Source organism: Serinus canaria, chromosome 2, assembly GCF_022539315.1.
Source record: "Serinus canaria isolate serCan28SL12 chromosome 2, serCan2020, whole genome shotgun sequence".
Taxonomy (NCBI): Eukaryota; Metazoa; Chordata; class Aves; order Passeriformes; family Fringillidae; genus Serinus; species Serinus canaria.
This window is the reverse complement of record NC_066315.1, coordinates 29,629,757-29,645,902: the sequence shown is the minus strand read 5'-3', so window position 1 is coordinate 29,645,902 and position 16,146 is coordinate 29,629,757. Positions and strand designations below refer to the sequence as shown.

The following is a 16,146-nucleotide window of genomic DNA, read 5'->3' as shown; positions in this document are numbered from 1 at the left end:
TCTCCCTGGAGCTTTCTCCAGTCTAAAACTCCAAATCAGTTTCTTGAAGACATGGTTTAGCCTTCTGATCCTTTCTATGGCCTTCTTCTGGACAAGGAGGTCCCCACAATCAGATGTTGATACAATCAGGTATGAGATGAGATCCCCCTGAGCCATCTCTTCTGCAGCTGAACAATCCTAGCTCTCTCAGCCCCTCCTCGAATGACAGACATTCCATCTTTTCACCACCTTTGAACCCTTTTGGTGGACTTGTTCCAGTATGAGCATATCTCCCTTACTGGGGAGCTCAGAAAGTGAGGGCACATCCAGCATTGTGGATGTGCCCTCACTTTCTTTGTCCTGCTGGTAACACAGTGGTCTGCAACACATCATTAGAATACTGTGTAACAAAAGGAATTAAATTATGTCAAAATTTGAAGACAAGGATTGTAGTGAGAAGCTTTCAGAAATATGTTCAACATTCTGCATTAGGAAGCACCTCACAGCATGAGCAGCTGGAACTGGGCTGTGCTGTGTTATTTCAAAGTTCATCTTACAAACAGTTGAAGGTCAGGCAGGATAAAAGTATTCTTTCCAACTCCCTCCCTATGCATGACCACTGAATAATGACATTAATAATCAAACAACAAGTTTGTTGAACAACTCTTTGAAAACTGACAGAAGAGTTATCCCACCATTTCTCTGGGTAACTTGTGGTAAACTATACTCCTCACAAAGACATAAAAACAATCCCCATACTCCCCTACAAAAAAAAGAAAGTAAGGGTGGCGGGGAAGTAAAATAAGAAGGTGAAAACATTGATGATGTGACCCCCCCCTTGTCTACATTTGGAGAGTTAGTTTTTCAACTTTGTGGCTGAGACACAGATAAAAATATAATATTCAGGATCTGGAAAATCCAGCTCAGATTTGAGACTGCTGAATCCCAGATTTAACCTTGACAAGGCAACTAGAACTGCCCAAGCAAAGACCCCCACCCAGTTCAGACTGAAGCAGAGAGAAAAATGGTACCATGGCATGGACACAGTGAGGATGTGGTGGAACATCTGAGACATGGCAGCTGTGAGAGCTGCTGCAAAGGACTCAGCCCAGGAGTCCACTAAAACTGTGCAGTCTGTGTGGCTGACTAAAACTGCACATTCTGTGATGAATACACAAGCCAAGGCAATGTCAAGAACTTGTGAGAAGATGGAGGGTGCTATGGAGCACATCATGCAGGCTGAGCATGTCAACACCACAAGGGTCTACACCGTCATGGTGTTAGAGAAAAAGACCAACACTACCAGGAAAGAGAAACTCAGAAGAACAAATGCATACACTCTATTGCAGAGGTCATGCTGATTGGGATATTGGCCCCAAAGGAAAAGCAATGTTATAAAAAATACATTAGCACACAAGCAACAGTGGGGCTAAGAAAGCAGTTGTGTCAGTGGTTTCAGCTGGAATTTCACTGAGATGTGTTTACTGCTCATAGAAAAAAAAATAAAAGTAACAGGATGGAATCCTTCATTTCTATCTTTGCAAACTTTCAGGTAAGCTAGAATAAATAGAGAGAATAAAGAGAATAAAGAAAGTCCCATCAATTATTACTTAAGGACCATGAATTCAGATCTGGGACATCATGTCACTGATACTCACTAGAAGCCAAAGGTTTCTGATCTTTGAGGCAAAGCATCAGGAAAACTAAGAGGATCTGGGTTACAGATAAACAGATATAAATTTGAAATAAGAACAATGAATACAAAGGAGGCCTACAGAGAGATCACAGCAATGTGGCAGCTCTGAGAGACTGGCTGAATTATGAATATTGTGGCTCAGCTACTTGCCGGTAATAGAGTTTAGCATCCAAGGACCAAGGCAGGCCAGAAACAGAAGGGGGCTTAATTAATAAAAAGGGACTTGTTAAAAAATGCCCATGTGATACTAAGTACAAAAATCAGCTGTTCAAAACAGATTTTTCCCTACCAGTCTCATATATTACAGTAGAACAAAATAGCAAACTGCTGGCTCACAGATTTCAACTTATGCTGAAAACTAGGTATCAGTTACTCAGACAGGGAAGGAGTCACTGGCTTTAATTTTGTAGTACAGCAAATTTTCTGGTTTTAGACAGAGCTAGTTATTTTAATTTATTAAAATGCATTTATTTCAGTATAAGAATTTCAGACATGAAGCACTGCTGATCATAACTGACTTGCCCAGTTAAGATGACCAGATAAACAGTCTTCTTCTCAGGCTGTGGTACAACAATGCCAGCTTTCCAATCCCTCTCATCACAGAATTCCTCTACACTCATTCACTGCTCTCCTGTGGGATGGAAAAAAATATTTCAAAGTTAAATCTAAATCCTACCAGGATCAGGCTTTCTCTTATCAAACACAACTGAGCAATTAAGTTCCACATATCCTGAAAACCTTGAAACTCCTTGGTGTAATAGACCATGACAGTTTCCTTATTGTTGTGAAAAGGGCATTAAACAACACAAGAGCAAGTACATTTAATATGGGTCTTCAAATGACAGTGTTTTAAAATGTGTCATTCAGCAATGCCTTCCAGACATCTCATCCAATCAAGACTCAAAACAAAGTATGGGATAAGAACTGGCTACATGACAAACCCACATCTTCATCTACAACTATGTAAGGGATGCTCTATGCTTTTCATGACAGCCTGTATCAAGTGCTGGTGATTATTATTATAAACATCCACATGTAAATGGAAAGAAATGCCTCCAGAGATATCAAAATCCTCACTGATTGTTCTTTTGTTTTGCAAGCAGTAATTAAAGAGTCAGATTGTTGTATTATAAATCCTTAGCATCTCTTCTGCTAGCCAATGTGAAAAATATTACCAATAAACTGTAGGTAGTGCAAGTTAATTGAGTAATTTATTCAAGTAAAAAGAGAAAAATGTTGGACTGGCTGGTATTTTGGAAAACCATCATCCTTCAGGACAAATCATCAGATTCCTAGCAAAAATTTACCTGAGCTCCAGTTACCAGCTTTAAATGTTCAGCAATAGAAATCTTCTGAACTTTTATCTTTCCAGTCATAAATTGAAATGTGGCTTTGTAATGAAAATAAAGTAGACAGAGGATGGTTGAACCATGGCCTTCCAGCTCTCAAGAGAATGTCTGGACCACTTCTAAGACACCAGCTTCTCCTTTAGTAATGCTTTCCATTTGCAAGTGTTCGCAAATATTTCCTGAGCCAATGTGAGAAAAGTAACTTTCTTACCTAACAGACCCAACTGAGCAGGCCTGGGATTCAGTGCCTGCTCCAGCACAGATGCCTGTTACACAAATAAACAGGCTTGGCATGTGTGACCAGGGACATTGATCTTCATGGCACATCCCAATCCAGACAGCACCTACCTAAAATAGCCATGAAAAGGATTTGAACTATTCCAGGGCAGGAAGGAAACAAAATGGAACCTGCATCTGTCATAGGGATAAGAGGGTGGCTCAGCTCCTAAATTTTGGGGAATAAGGCTTTCTGGAAAATTTTAGTAAAATTTCATCCGAAGAGCTTTCAGGTAATAAAAAAACCTGTATGTGATTAAAGCACTGACAACAGAAATTTGACCAGTTCTCAAATAAATCTTGTTTGCTTTCAACCACTATATCTTACAATACACTTCAGCTTTAAGAGCACTGGAAGATTAATGATTTCCAGACCTGTCTGTCTTTGGCTTTTTCTCAGAGCATTGCTAGGCTGGGACTGAGTACACATCTCCTTCATTACTTCTCATTCCTCCCATGTAAATTTCTGATATTTATTCTACTTATTATAAGACTTGGAAACATGTTTATTATGAAATTAGGAGAAATACCTGAATTCTAAAACTTACATATTACAAAATACAAGCAAAAACAAAGCAAAAACATCAGAGAACACCTTCAGAACAGATGTAACAATCAGCCACCTGAATCTGTGCAAATTTCTGGATAACATAATGAACTAAGGCACCTCAGGGCAGGGGAAGCAAAAATATATTAAAAATCTGATGGCTAGTTTTGTAAAGATGTTAAATATTAACAGTAATGGGGTCTACCAGATCTTTATAGAAAAAGAGGAAAAATGTTCTGGAATAGTCCAGTTTGATTTGAAGCTCTCTGGGGCAGGTCCTGCAGGATTTAGTCACTCAGGCAGAGAAAGCAGCCCATTATAAAAGGCCAGAAAAAAACTTGGCAGCTGGGTACTGCTCAATCTCAGGGCCAAAGAAGGGAGCCTTGGGAAAGACTGAGCTCCCTCCTTTCTTCAATATCAAGGCACAAAGCTGGTCTGGAGACAAGTCTAACTACTTGCATGGAGGTCACTGGGTTTGAGGCGGCAGGGAAGTCCCTGTGAGTAGCTGTATTTGAATTACTGAGACCCTTACAGGAAACAGTTCTGTCAGAGTAGAACAAGGCTGTGTGGAAACAGGCTAAGATAAATGCATGCCCTGAAAACAAGAGAAAGCAAAGGTGCAAGTGAAATGGAGATACATCCAAGGCTGGTGCCAGGAGCAGGTAGGGGCTTAGCTCTGGGGATGCATTTTTAGACAAAATATAATTTGTAAGCTGTGTGAGTGAGAACCCACCAGCTTATTATCTCTTCATATCACCAGAGAGCAATTAGAACTTCTTTTATGGGCTTTAAAACTACTAAATGGTCTTACATGTGACCTGAGAAGACAGTCAGCAAGAGTGTATTAAATTAAAATTCTGAATTGTCTAAGCTGAGACCAAAATGGGTACCCAGGGTTAACTTCTACGTCTGGACTAAACTGGATTTAGAATGTAATCTAAGTTGTCCAAAGTGAGTGGTCCAAACAAGGACCTTGGAGACTTGTTTTGGTGTACGTTTTGGAAAAAAAAGCTGAGTGGATGTAGTTTGGATAGACAATATAGGAGCAAACAAATTACATCTTTAAATCTTCAGGGACAAGTGCTGGAGGAGAAAAAGAAATTTATACGCAAATTCTCTCAGGAAAACATACTTATTTTATGAAACATAGAAAAGGGCAGTTAAAACGACTGATATGCCTGGGAGCTTTGATTTCACCCTCCTAATACATCAAGCAGCTAAGCAAAGCATGGTAGAAGTCAATAAATTGTTTTGCTTGAGTTCACCATCTTGCTTCTGCACTTTGTTTTCCTAATTACTATTCATTTAAAAAAAAACAAACAAAAAACAAATCAAATCCACACTAAGATCCAAAAGCTCTTAATTCTCTCAAGTATATTTGTAACAAATGGGTGCTTTTAGCAGCCATCAGGCAGCACTGTGAATTTCAAACAGGAAAATCCATATCTGATGGATTTCATCTAGCCAGCTAAGAAATGTTAAGCATTCACTGCCCATGAACACATGATTTTAATCTCAGTGAAATACATGAGGCATGCAGCAAGGAGAACATACCATAGTTACAGCTTTATTGCTGAGGACAGACATGCACTGACTTCTGCAGAAGGACTGAGTGCAGTCAGTGCTGCAGTGGGAATGACCATCCACATCTCATTTTCCTAAGCATTGCACTGTATTATATGTGCATCCGAAACCTAAGATGATTTGGGTTCATGTTGTAGTTTAAAAATAAATGTCTACACAACAAATTAATTGTGGAATTTCAGTTAAATGTTGGCTTGGATCTCTGCTTATGAGCACAGTTTTTTAGTATAGCTTCCAAATACATTTTTGTGGAGACCTTTACAAACTTTTTTTTAGGTTTGATTACAAATCTATGTGCTATTACATGTGCATGTGTGCACACATATCTGTATAATGTGCACAGTTATTTATCTAATTAACATTCACAGTTCTGAGTCATCAATTTAACTTTTTCTAAGGACTAAAAGAACAGGAACCCATACCGTTTTTCCAACCAATCAAAAAAAGACAAATCACTCTTCAGGCAAATCAGGAGTCTTGACTTAAGCTTACCTGTACTTGGATCTTTGCCAATTTTTTAAAATCACCTTTCAAGAAATATCCCAAAAGTCTACAGAAATGTCTCTGAGCTTTAGATACAGTATCTGACAGGAAACGTTAATGTTATTTAATTACAAAATTAACTCTGAACCTTTTGGTGGGGTAAAAACTACAAAGTTTAGCTCTTTGAAAGTAGTATTCAAATTCAAAGCTTGTGGGTGGAGTTGGGGTGTGAAGGTGCATAAATAGGCAGTAGGAACAGCGGCATTCACACTGAAACCAGGAACACCTTTGCATCCTGGCAGGCGTCTGGCAGAGCAAACCAGGTAAGGCACTGCTCAGTCCCTGCCTCAGCAGGTACCCAGGGAGCTGTGAGCCCGAGCTAGCTGGGGATGGGGAACCTGATCAGCCAAAAGGAAAGACTGCAGCAGAGCAGGCACAGTCCAGCACAACCTGTTGTGAAGGAAAATGTCTAGAGAAAGACTGGCTTTGCAGGTTAAAAAAAAAAAAAAAAAAAAAAAAAAAACAGGAGAAGAGAGGTTCTTTTGGAAAGCTTTTTAAAAGTGTACGTAGTCTTCCAGAGGCGAAGTTTTTAAGGAGCAAGTTTAATGTTCCTCTGTCTTGGCTTTCTGCATGCTGCCTCCACAACAGCCTTGTGTGCCTGATCTTCTATTTCCTGGTTGTCCATCATTTTTTTACTTTTTTATTTTTCTTTTTAAAGCATTTGAGGCAACCCTGACAATCCAGAGTTTAACTGAACTTCATGCAATTTTCCTCCTTGCCAAGGAGGCTTTTCTTGAGGCAGAAATGCAGTCTGCTGCAAAAGTTGTATTTCATACCCATGAAAAAGGGACTCTTTGGATGTTTGAGCTCTCTTGGACATCCCAGTAGCAAAGAGCATTGTATGGCTCGTGGAAACTCAGCTTATGTCTCCTCCTGCAGTTCCTACCTGGAAAAACACTTCTGTTTTCCTGGAGTTTAGTTTTCATTGTCTGAACTTTAAAAACAATCAGCCTGTTGGGATGGGGGTTGTTATGTGAGGTTGGTGGGTGGTTTTTTTTTTGGTTTTTTTTTGGTTTTTTTTTTTTGTGTGTGTGTGTTAAGAAATTTTTTCAATGTTCTATACTGTTTTTAGAACATCCTAAACCTTCTTTTTGTACCCATTATATTGTATCTAGTTTCTAGGAAGAAATACAATAAGAAAACATAGGGTCACATTGATTGCTGAAATGATTTTCCCCTTCAGCTGAAATGCTGAGGAGCTTTCAATCAGACCTGTCTCATCCCCAAGTCCCTGCCTGGCTCAGGAAAAGCTCTCTGCTTTGTGCTGCTTCTATCCTCAAACTCTATTTCAGTTTTCACTGGGCCGCACATCAACTCCTCCCAACTCCTTTTGTTATACCTTCGGCTGGGTTTAAGGATTAGGTGATATTTTTAAGGGGAAAAAACACGACTGGAAGCTTCAACAACACCATTAAGCTGTGTCTATGCTAATGTTCACTCTAAAGTCTAGCTTAAATATTCTGACTTCTCATTTGAGTGGCTCCCACTCAGTGGGGGGGAAGAGTGGAGACAAATTAACTTTTCAGCGCCTGCAGCTGGGAGATCCAGGTAGAACTGTGAACTTTTTAGGACTTTTGGAATTGCTGTAACTCTGTTATTTTACCGAGCACATTCAATAGATGAAGAAAGAGAGGGAAATTACCAACACAGGCATGCAGACCCATGGCCCAACCCTTCCGGGCGCTTGCTGAGCAAACCTCACCCGTGCCCTGAGGCCCCTGCCCGGAGCTCTCGCTCCTTCCAGCCCGGCCTCAGCCCGTTCGAGCCGCGGCCTTCTCGGCCCTGCCTGCCTTACCTGCGGCACCGCAGCCAGCCCAGCTCCTCTCACCTGTTCCAGGAGCAGCCATGGAGAGGAATTACGTGTCCGTGTTCCTGCTGCTCATTGTCATCTCCTGCGCTCTGGCAAAGGATGCGGGCAAGAAGGATTCCAAGGACACCACCGCTAAGCCCAAACTGCCTCAGACACTCTCCAGAGGTAAAAAAAAACACAACTGAAAAAAAAAAAAAAACTCCACCAAGTTTTTTTTAAAAATTTCAATCTTGTTAACATTTCAGCTACTAAAAAATTAATTTTCTTGTAATTCGTTCTACAAAACCTTTTCTAGTATGTCCTAGCACCCTCTCTCTCCTCCTTCACTCCTGATGTAAGTCCCTCTGGCAGGGGGTTTGTTCCGAGACCCCCGGCAGAGGCGGGCAGGGGCAGGACCCGCACCCGGGAGCCCCGGCCCCCTTGTAAGGCGCTGTCTGAGGGCGTGTGTGTGTCCCCTGTCCCTCCTGCAGGCTGGGGAGACCAGCTCATCTGGACGCAGACCTACGAGGAGGCGCTTTTCCGCTCCAAGCACAGGTACCCGCCCCGCCGCGCCCAGCCTGAGCCCCCCGTGCCTGTCCCGCTCCTAACCAGGGCTCTTCTTTTCCAGCCAGAAACCCCTGATGATTATCCACCACTTGGAAGACTGCCCACACAGCCAAGGTAATCTTTTTGCACTCGGGAGGTGGGGGGAAAAAAAAAAAAAAAGCTTGTTTTAAATTTCTGGAATAACTCTGCTCAAAATAATAATTAAAAAAAAAAAAAAAACCAGCCACCAATCTGCTTAAACCTTAGTGAAGTACTAGCTTGCATAACCATGGGGAGAGTTCTTCAAATTAATGTAACACGAAAGTGTTTTCCAGTATGTAGAAATAAAATAAAAATGGTAATTCAGCATTGTATGATACCAAATGGATACAGAAATGAGCACAGGTCAGTAGGGTTTAACCTCTGACAAATCTGAATTTGGTTCACAGCACAATCAGCCAAAATCAATAGCAAGACCAGTAGCAAGAAATAACAATTTGTCAGAAAGACCGTATTCAGACCATATCATCAGTGACTGAGACTGAATCCAGCCAGGGACTAAATCAATCCAGGCTGAAACTGAGCTCTTCCAGGATTTCTGGTCCCTGGGACTGCTCTTTTCCCAGTGTCTTTGAATTTATCTGAGGGCCTTCCTTCCTGCGAGTCAATCCACATGGCAAGATCTTTGCATCCATCCATAGCTCCAGCAACTGCACAAGGGTCTTTGGTCAAGCATTTGCATCCTTGCAGACATTTTAGTCTCAAGCCCTACATGCTGATTATCAAGTGCCTTAAGATCTAGGGCCAGAAATCACAATAGTAGAACAGGAGGATTGAAGGGTCAAATGCTCAAATTCAAAGCTAAGCAGAGAAGTTGAGAGTCAGCTGTACTCTCTGAAGGAAGGTGGGAGGTTTTGGACTCTTGTAATTACTCTTTAATCCAGAATAAAAATTAATGGATCATGTTCCAATGGAATGACCTGAAATGTTTGATGCAGTTGTAAACTGGAAATTCTCATTTTGTTTCAATTTCTTCTTGGAGGACAATATATTTCAAGGCCATCTTTTTCATTTTCTTTCCCATTCTTTTCTACTTTAGCCCTCAAGAAGGTATTTGCTGAGCACAAAGATATACAAAAACTGGCTGAAAAATTCATTCTCCTGAACCTTGTGGTAAGTTTCCCAATTACACTTCATTAAGTGAAAGCGACAAAGTTCTGCTTTTAATCCTGGCTTCTCTGACTTGAGTCTAATAGCTAGGGTTGGCTAGGAAAATGGCCACTGCTGAAGCATGATAGATTTCATAAGAAGGTCTTTTTCATTTGTAGCTATCATAAACTCAGAATGTGAGGGAACGTAAAGTTTAATAACAGTTTAAAAACTCTTACCAATTTGCAATTCCAGCTGTTAAAAAACTCTATCCCAGACAGTGAATCTCTTAGACTGCAAAATGTATTATTTGAGCTGTATTTCATAGTACAGAGTATGGTGAAGGAAAAAATATTCATGTAACATTCCCTCCTTGACTAGGAACTTCTCTGTTTTCTTTAAGTACGAAACCACAGACAAGAACCTTGCACCTGATGGCCAGTACGTCCCTCGGGTTTTGTTCATAGGTGAGTACCTTGAGCATCAAAGCTGATCTCAGAACAGAGCCCCTGCTCAGGCTGATTAACAGGAATGTATTTCATGACAAATACAAAGGTTCAAGTTGGTCCTGTGGATCAAATATTGACTCAATACCGCCCAGCTTCACAAGCCCAGCATTCCTCCCTCAATGGCTGATGCCACAGTCACTGGAATGGCAGCTCATCCCGTTCCTAATAAACCTGCAAGCACAACACTTAAAACTGAAATGTCAGTGACACTGTTAGAACAATCTCTTAGTCAGCAGAAGCAGACATGTCTCACAGAAACATTTAGGAAGCAAGCAGGAGTGCAGAAAGCTTTATTTCCTTTTATTTCCTTTGCTTGAACGTTAACATAACAAATTCTGCAAATTCTCTCACCCTTTTTCCCCCAGATCCTTCCCTGACTGTGAGAGCAGATATTACTGGAAGATACTCCAACCGTCTCTACGCATATGAGCCCTCTGACATTTCGTTGTGTAAGTAGAGTGTTCTGACACATTCTGGAAATATTCTGAAAGTGGCATTTTTCATGCGACAAGGAATAACACCAGGCATTACAGATTCTCGCAGTCAGTACTTGCTGAAAGACATTTAGCCAGGATTAAAATTAAACAGGATGCTAGACTTAAACTCAGTGAGATGAAGAAAATGATGGCAGAGCCCTGGAGCTTTAAGCATCCATCTGTTTTAAAAGTAAGCATACGTCAGTAGGAACTTGCATAATTCAGCAGTGCTCACTGCAAGCAACGGTGAGAACTCACACACAAGTCCCAACAGGCCAGGTCAGGAAACCTTCTGGGAGCAGGGAAAGATGTACAGCCATCCCTCACTGCTGCACAGCTCCAGTCTCTGCCCATGTGTTGGCATTAATGAATGTTCTCACCAGTAAAAATTAAATCCATGATGTTCACAAATTGCTTGGAAGAGTAAGTGCATCTGAATCCCTATAGCAATAGGCATGTGATTAAAAGTTTAATAATAACAACATTTTCTCTGCAGCATTTTTGGTTGCTGGCAGAGGAAGTTGCAGCAAAAATAACATGCATGAATATTTCATTTCTAGTGTATTCAAATATGCAGAAAGCGCTGAAGCTCCTGAAGACTGAACTGTAAGGGGAAGAAGAAAGCCCTTAAATATTATGAAGTCTTATGTTCCATCTCTTCTCCACACCTTGATACTGGTGAAGAGACTATTTAGAGTGATATTTAGTGATGTGTAGTGATGGTTTCTATATATAAACACTACAGTTTTACATTAGCACTTTTGTACTGGGAATTGTTTTTAAAAGCTGGAGGCTTTTATTTTAAGGCATACAGAAGAATGCTGTATGATTCAACTGTAAAAATGATTTTTTAAAAAATAAATTCATTTCAAGTGTTTACATACAATCATTGTTGTATTTGCATTTTTTTGCTTTATCTTCGTCTACCATTATTAGAAATAGTAAAATCACCATGTTGCTTGAGACCACAGCTTGCATTTTACATTCAAGCACTTGGGGAGGAAAAAGGCTGCTGTGGATTGATCCCAGCCAGCAGCCTAGCCCCACACAGCCACTTGCTCTCTCACTCCTCTCCACTGAGAAGGGCGAGAGAATCAGAAGATTAAAAGTGAGAAAACTCATGGATTCAGATAAAGACAGTTTAATAGGTAAAGCAAAAGCTGTGTGCACAAGCAGAGCAAAACACAGGATTAATTCACTGCTTCCCACAGGCAGGCAGGTGTTCCAGCCACCTCCAGGAGAGCAGGGCCCCACCACATGTAATGGTGACCTGGGAAGACAAACACCCTCACTCCAAATGTGCCCCCACTCCTGCTTCTCCCCCAGTTTGTATGGTGAGCATGTTGTGTCCCCTTATTCAGCTGGCATCAGCTGTCTCAGCTCTGTCCCACTTCTCCTGCAGCCCAGGTCTACTTGCTTGGCAGAGCAGTGTGAGGGAGCAGCAAAGACCTCGACCCTGTGTCAGCAACCACAGAAAACAACCTTGTGTTATCAGCACTGTTGTGGCTGCAAATCCAAAACTGCAAATCCAATTCACCACACAAGCTGCTGTGAGGAGAATCAACTTTATTCAGCCAGACCCAGCACAGGAAAGCAGCTTTTTATCTCCTGTTTCAGAAGCTAGCTAAGCTCTCTATTACTCAGCCTACTTTATCTCAAATAATTTTCTAGTAGCACCAGCCAATGTAGAGCTTTCATTATCAGCCCTTTCTTTACAGCTAGGCTAGCAAGTAAAAATCTTTCACAGGAAAGTACTTGAGACTAGAGCATGGGATTGTTTGCATACAGCAGCTTGTTTTTCTTTTGAACTGGCTGTATTCTGAAGTGACTTTAAGATATGCCTGCTTCCTTTAAAATGTCCCTGCTTACATCAGATTTCAGTAAAGCCTTGAGATGATTAAGAAAGGGATACCACACTGACTATTGACTGGGTTCATGAATGCTTATTTCTAAGTCCAAAAGGGACACGAGAACTCAGAACGAAAATAAACGCCACAGATTAACACCATGAGAGTATACATTTCATAAAGACTTACACAAAAAGGAGGCTTTCCAGCCCCAAATATCTGCTATCTCTGAACTCAGCAGCAGCATCAGTGAGAAACACTTTGGCCAGGACCATGCCTTCATTATTTTCTCAGCTCTTTGGCAATAATAGCATTCTTACTACTTCTATTACCATTACTGTCACAACTACAAGAGGAAAACACTTGGGAGGGCAGGGCAGGTGAGAAAAGCAAGGCTTTCAGCACAAGGGAATCTCTCAGCAAAATCAGAAGGGAGGTACTTGCTAATAGGTCTTTGGCAAGCTCTGTGAGCCCTACCTACCGGAAAACCTCAAGAGGTTCCTGGAAAGGGTCCCAAACATAGAATTCAGCATTTCTTCAGCACTTCAGTAAGATGCTACTTTCTATTGCAGCATCCAGAAGACAGAGGAAAAAGAGATGCAGTGGGGGGCAGAAATAATCTCTAGAATCACTTATCAGTCAGAAAAAATGTGGTCATATCACTTAGCAGAGGGACAACACCGAGGGAGGCCAGAGCAGCTGGTTATCAGAATCATCTTCACCTACTTTACCCAAAGTACTCTTGCTAGAGCTACGTGGCATAAAAAAAGCTGCCTGCGCCATCGTGTTTTACAAGCTGTTTTTATAACACTATGGAAGTAGCATCATTTTCTTAAGAAGAGGTACTGATGCTATGTATAGCATCCAGTAAGTGGATATGAGGCACATAGAGACCCTACAAGGGTCTACTAATGTACAAGCCTAGATGCAAACACAAGTTAGTCCAGCCTGCAAGTATAAATAAATGCTCTTGAAACTGAAATTCTTCTTTTTTGCACTCAAGGCTATGCTTTTCTCATCTACTTTTCACCACAACCAAATCTGCAAGAATTTTAATGAATAAATGGTCAACTTAATCCCGCTCTTTTAATCCTTACCTCTAAATATAGATTTTTGGGGGGGGCTTAAAGAGGCATTAAGCTGAGATTCCTAAAAAAGCCTCTTTCAATTTCTTTGGAAAACCTGAGAATCATTGCTAAAATACATATGATCGTTAGATAACCCAAAGTACACAGGATGGATATGGGGGTTTTAGGAATTCCACTAGCATTCAGACAATCTTCTAATTAATTAGGTCTAAAATAATAATGCAAGTTAAGAACACTAACTCATTCCTCTCCACTTGTCAGCTACAGCTTTTAAGGTAAATTTTTACAGATATCACTTCAATTCATACAAGCCTTCCCTTTTGTAATAGTTATTTTAATGTGAAAGGTGGCAGATACTGTGCAGTAGTATCAGGATGTTAGTCAATATCTGGATTCACTTTCTCACATAGATGGAGAAGAATTAGATTGCTTTATGGCCACTTGTTTTTATATTATAAAAATGCGTATGCATTTTGAAAGAAGACATCGTTCTACATTTTTCCAGAATAACCAACTTGAAGAAAGCATTTCACAAACTAAAGCCAAAAGATATCTAATGTAAGTGGTAAGAATGCTCCAAGTTAAATCACTCAATTACTTTGACACTGTGCTGCTGTAAATAGCTTCTAGAAAATCTGGTTACAATGAAGTCCAAATCTCAAGCAGTCAGGTGAAAATTAAAATGCATCTCTAGAAAAAAACAAAAAATCTTTGAGTGGTGAAAAGGTTTTTCAAGAAGATAAAGAAACAAAGTTCAGTGAGAAAACCCACCAAGAATAGGTATAAATAACTTTTTTAATCACTCTAGTTTGGCATGTCAGAATAGTGTGGCACTTCTTGGATACTCAATAGAGTCAGACTTTCTCTGAGAGACAACACTCTTCACCTTCCAAAAACAAAGTCAGACTCATTGTGTTTTACTATCCCCTTTCAGAATCAGGTTTGGAAAGCAAATCCACACCTCTAACTGGGAATTTCAACGTTTGTGTGGCTGGATGGGTTTGCTTAACCACAATCCCAAAGAGACAATGGATTTTTAATACAATAGAAAAACTTTAATCATTCAATACAATCCACTGATCTATGTTCTGACTACTAAAACAAATTCACATTATGAGACATGAGAGTTTTGGAAGTGGTAATATTTTCAGTATTTTTGCATTGGTGTGCACATTTACACTCCAGTATAATCTACCAAATTTATGAACCAGAACCACCAAATACTAAGCACTACAAAAGCAATCAGGAAAAAAGTCAAAACTGAGGCAGAAATTTGGTGTTATTTTAAGCTTCATTAACCCTCTCCATATGACAACTCCTTGGATTTACTATTGTAATGCAAAAACACAGAGCCCATGTAGACTAGGAAAATGAACTGTTCCTAAAGGCAGCCATGAGGTCATCACTGTCCTCTTGACACATTTTGGGAATGGCTGGAGGGAAACTGAGGGCAACTGAACAGCAACTGGAGAAGAAAAGTACTGTGTACATTTTATTAGACTTCAGCTGGCCTGAAGGCTTTTAAGGTGCTTCAGCACACAAGTGGGCTCTTACCCTGGATCTCCAGGTCTGTGTTTGAGCCAGACACAGCTGCTGGGTAGCACAGCAGCAGCTCCCAGAGCAGCTCCAGGGGAAGGTGCTGACCACGGATGCTGAAAACTCAGCTACACCTGAGAGAAGCAGTTCTATAGCAACTTCTTGACATCCCTCTGCTTTCAGGTTCTACTCTTCCCCTTCAAAACCTCAATTTCTTCTTTAGAAGCACTAAGCTTGTGAAAATCTGGAAGTGCTTTGATAGCCAAGTGTTTCAACTTCTTTTTACCTCCTCTGTGGGAGTAAGGACGAATCTCTCTACTAAAGGGAGACTGCCTGAGAATTTACTTCTGTCTGCCTCCAGATTTCCCTTCCACCTTGCTCAGGTGCTGTATTTCTTGGCAGAGGGCCTTAATACTCTTCCCCTTTTCTTCCTGGAGACTTGTCTTTCAGGCTACAGCAACTGCCTACTCTGACAGCAGCAGCAACTGAGTGAAGAATGAATGAAGGAAAGGGGCAGTGCAGATCTGCAATTCAGTATGGTTAGAAACAAATAGGACATTGCACACCTTGGGTGTTTAGATGTCTGCTGTTTCAGCTGATGCAACACTTCTTTCACAGGCAGCAAGAGGGACCACGCTTCCCTTCAGCTCAGACAACACTTTCTCCATGGATAACGCACCATTCTAACTTGAATTCTTTGTTTTCAGAAAACAAACTACTGGAAAGCATTGGTTTTTGTTGCTGTTTTTCTTTCTTTTTTTTTTTTTTTAACATGTCATTCAATCTCTCATGAAATCAAGACTGTTATCTAGATGACACAGAAATATACACTGCTGAGTTATTACAACAATGACTTTACACCATCTAAAAAAAATAGCTGTACAACAACTTTCCAGACATCAAGTTTCTTATATCAGAGATGACAGACATTGATTGTGCAAATACCACACCTCATTCACTTGTCAAGGGAAAAAAGCTTCAAGTTAATCAGCTGCAGATTACATTCTCCTGGTTTTCTTCATTCATTGTTCTCATAATGACAATATTCATTAACATTGTTTTTATTCTCAACAAAATTCTAAAGCTACCAGAAAACCAAAACAAACAGGAAAGGGGAGGGGTGAAGACTACAGTAGTCATTAACATACACTTATGTGCACTATAGAAAATAACATCTCTAGCTTCTATTTTTACCTTAACAGGAAAATGGGAGACAAAAAAGTTTACTAGAG

The 16,146-nt window shown here is 40.5% G+C and overlaps 1 protein-coding gene across 1 annotated transcript; it reads left to right on the top strand.

Moving 5' to 3' along the window:
• Window positions 1–7,819: 7,819 nt before the first annotated feature.
• On the top strand, window positions 7,820–16,048 carry AGR2 (anterior gradient 2, protein disulphide isomerase family member). Its single transcript, XM_050971729.1, has 7 exons — window positions 7,820–7,949; window positions 8,255–8,318; window positions 8,392–8,444; window positions 9,409–9,482; window positions 9,862–9,925; window positions 10,333–10,416; window positions 11,004–16,048. The coding sequence occupies exons 1-7, from the start codon at window positions 7,820–7,822 to the stop codon at window positions 11,051–11,053; spliced, it is 519 nt and encodes a 172-aa protein (XP_050827686.1). The 3' UTR covers window positions 11,054–16,048.
• The last annotated feature ends 98 nt before the right edge of the window (window positions 16,049–16,146 follow it).

What these genes read in the sequence shown, in the direction of transcription:
- AGR2 (XM_050971729.1), top strand. Translation starts at nt 7,820, where the DNA reads ATGGAGAGGAATTACGTGTCCGTGTTCCTGCTGCTCATTGTCATCTCC. An exon ending in CTTTTCCGCTCCAAGCACAG is followed by an intron (nt 8,319 to 8,391) that starts GTACCCGCCCCG and finishes CTTCTTTTCCAG; the next exon opens with CCAGAAACCCCTGATGATTA. An exon ending in CCCTCGGGTTTTGTTCATAG is followed by an intron (nt 9,926 to 10,332) that starts GTGAGTACCTTG and finishes TTTTTCCCCCAG; the next exon opens with ATCCTTCCCTGACTGTGAGA.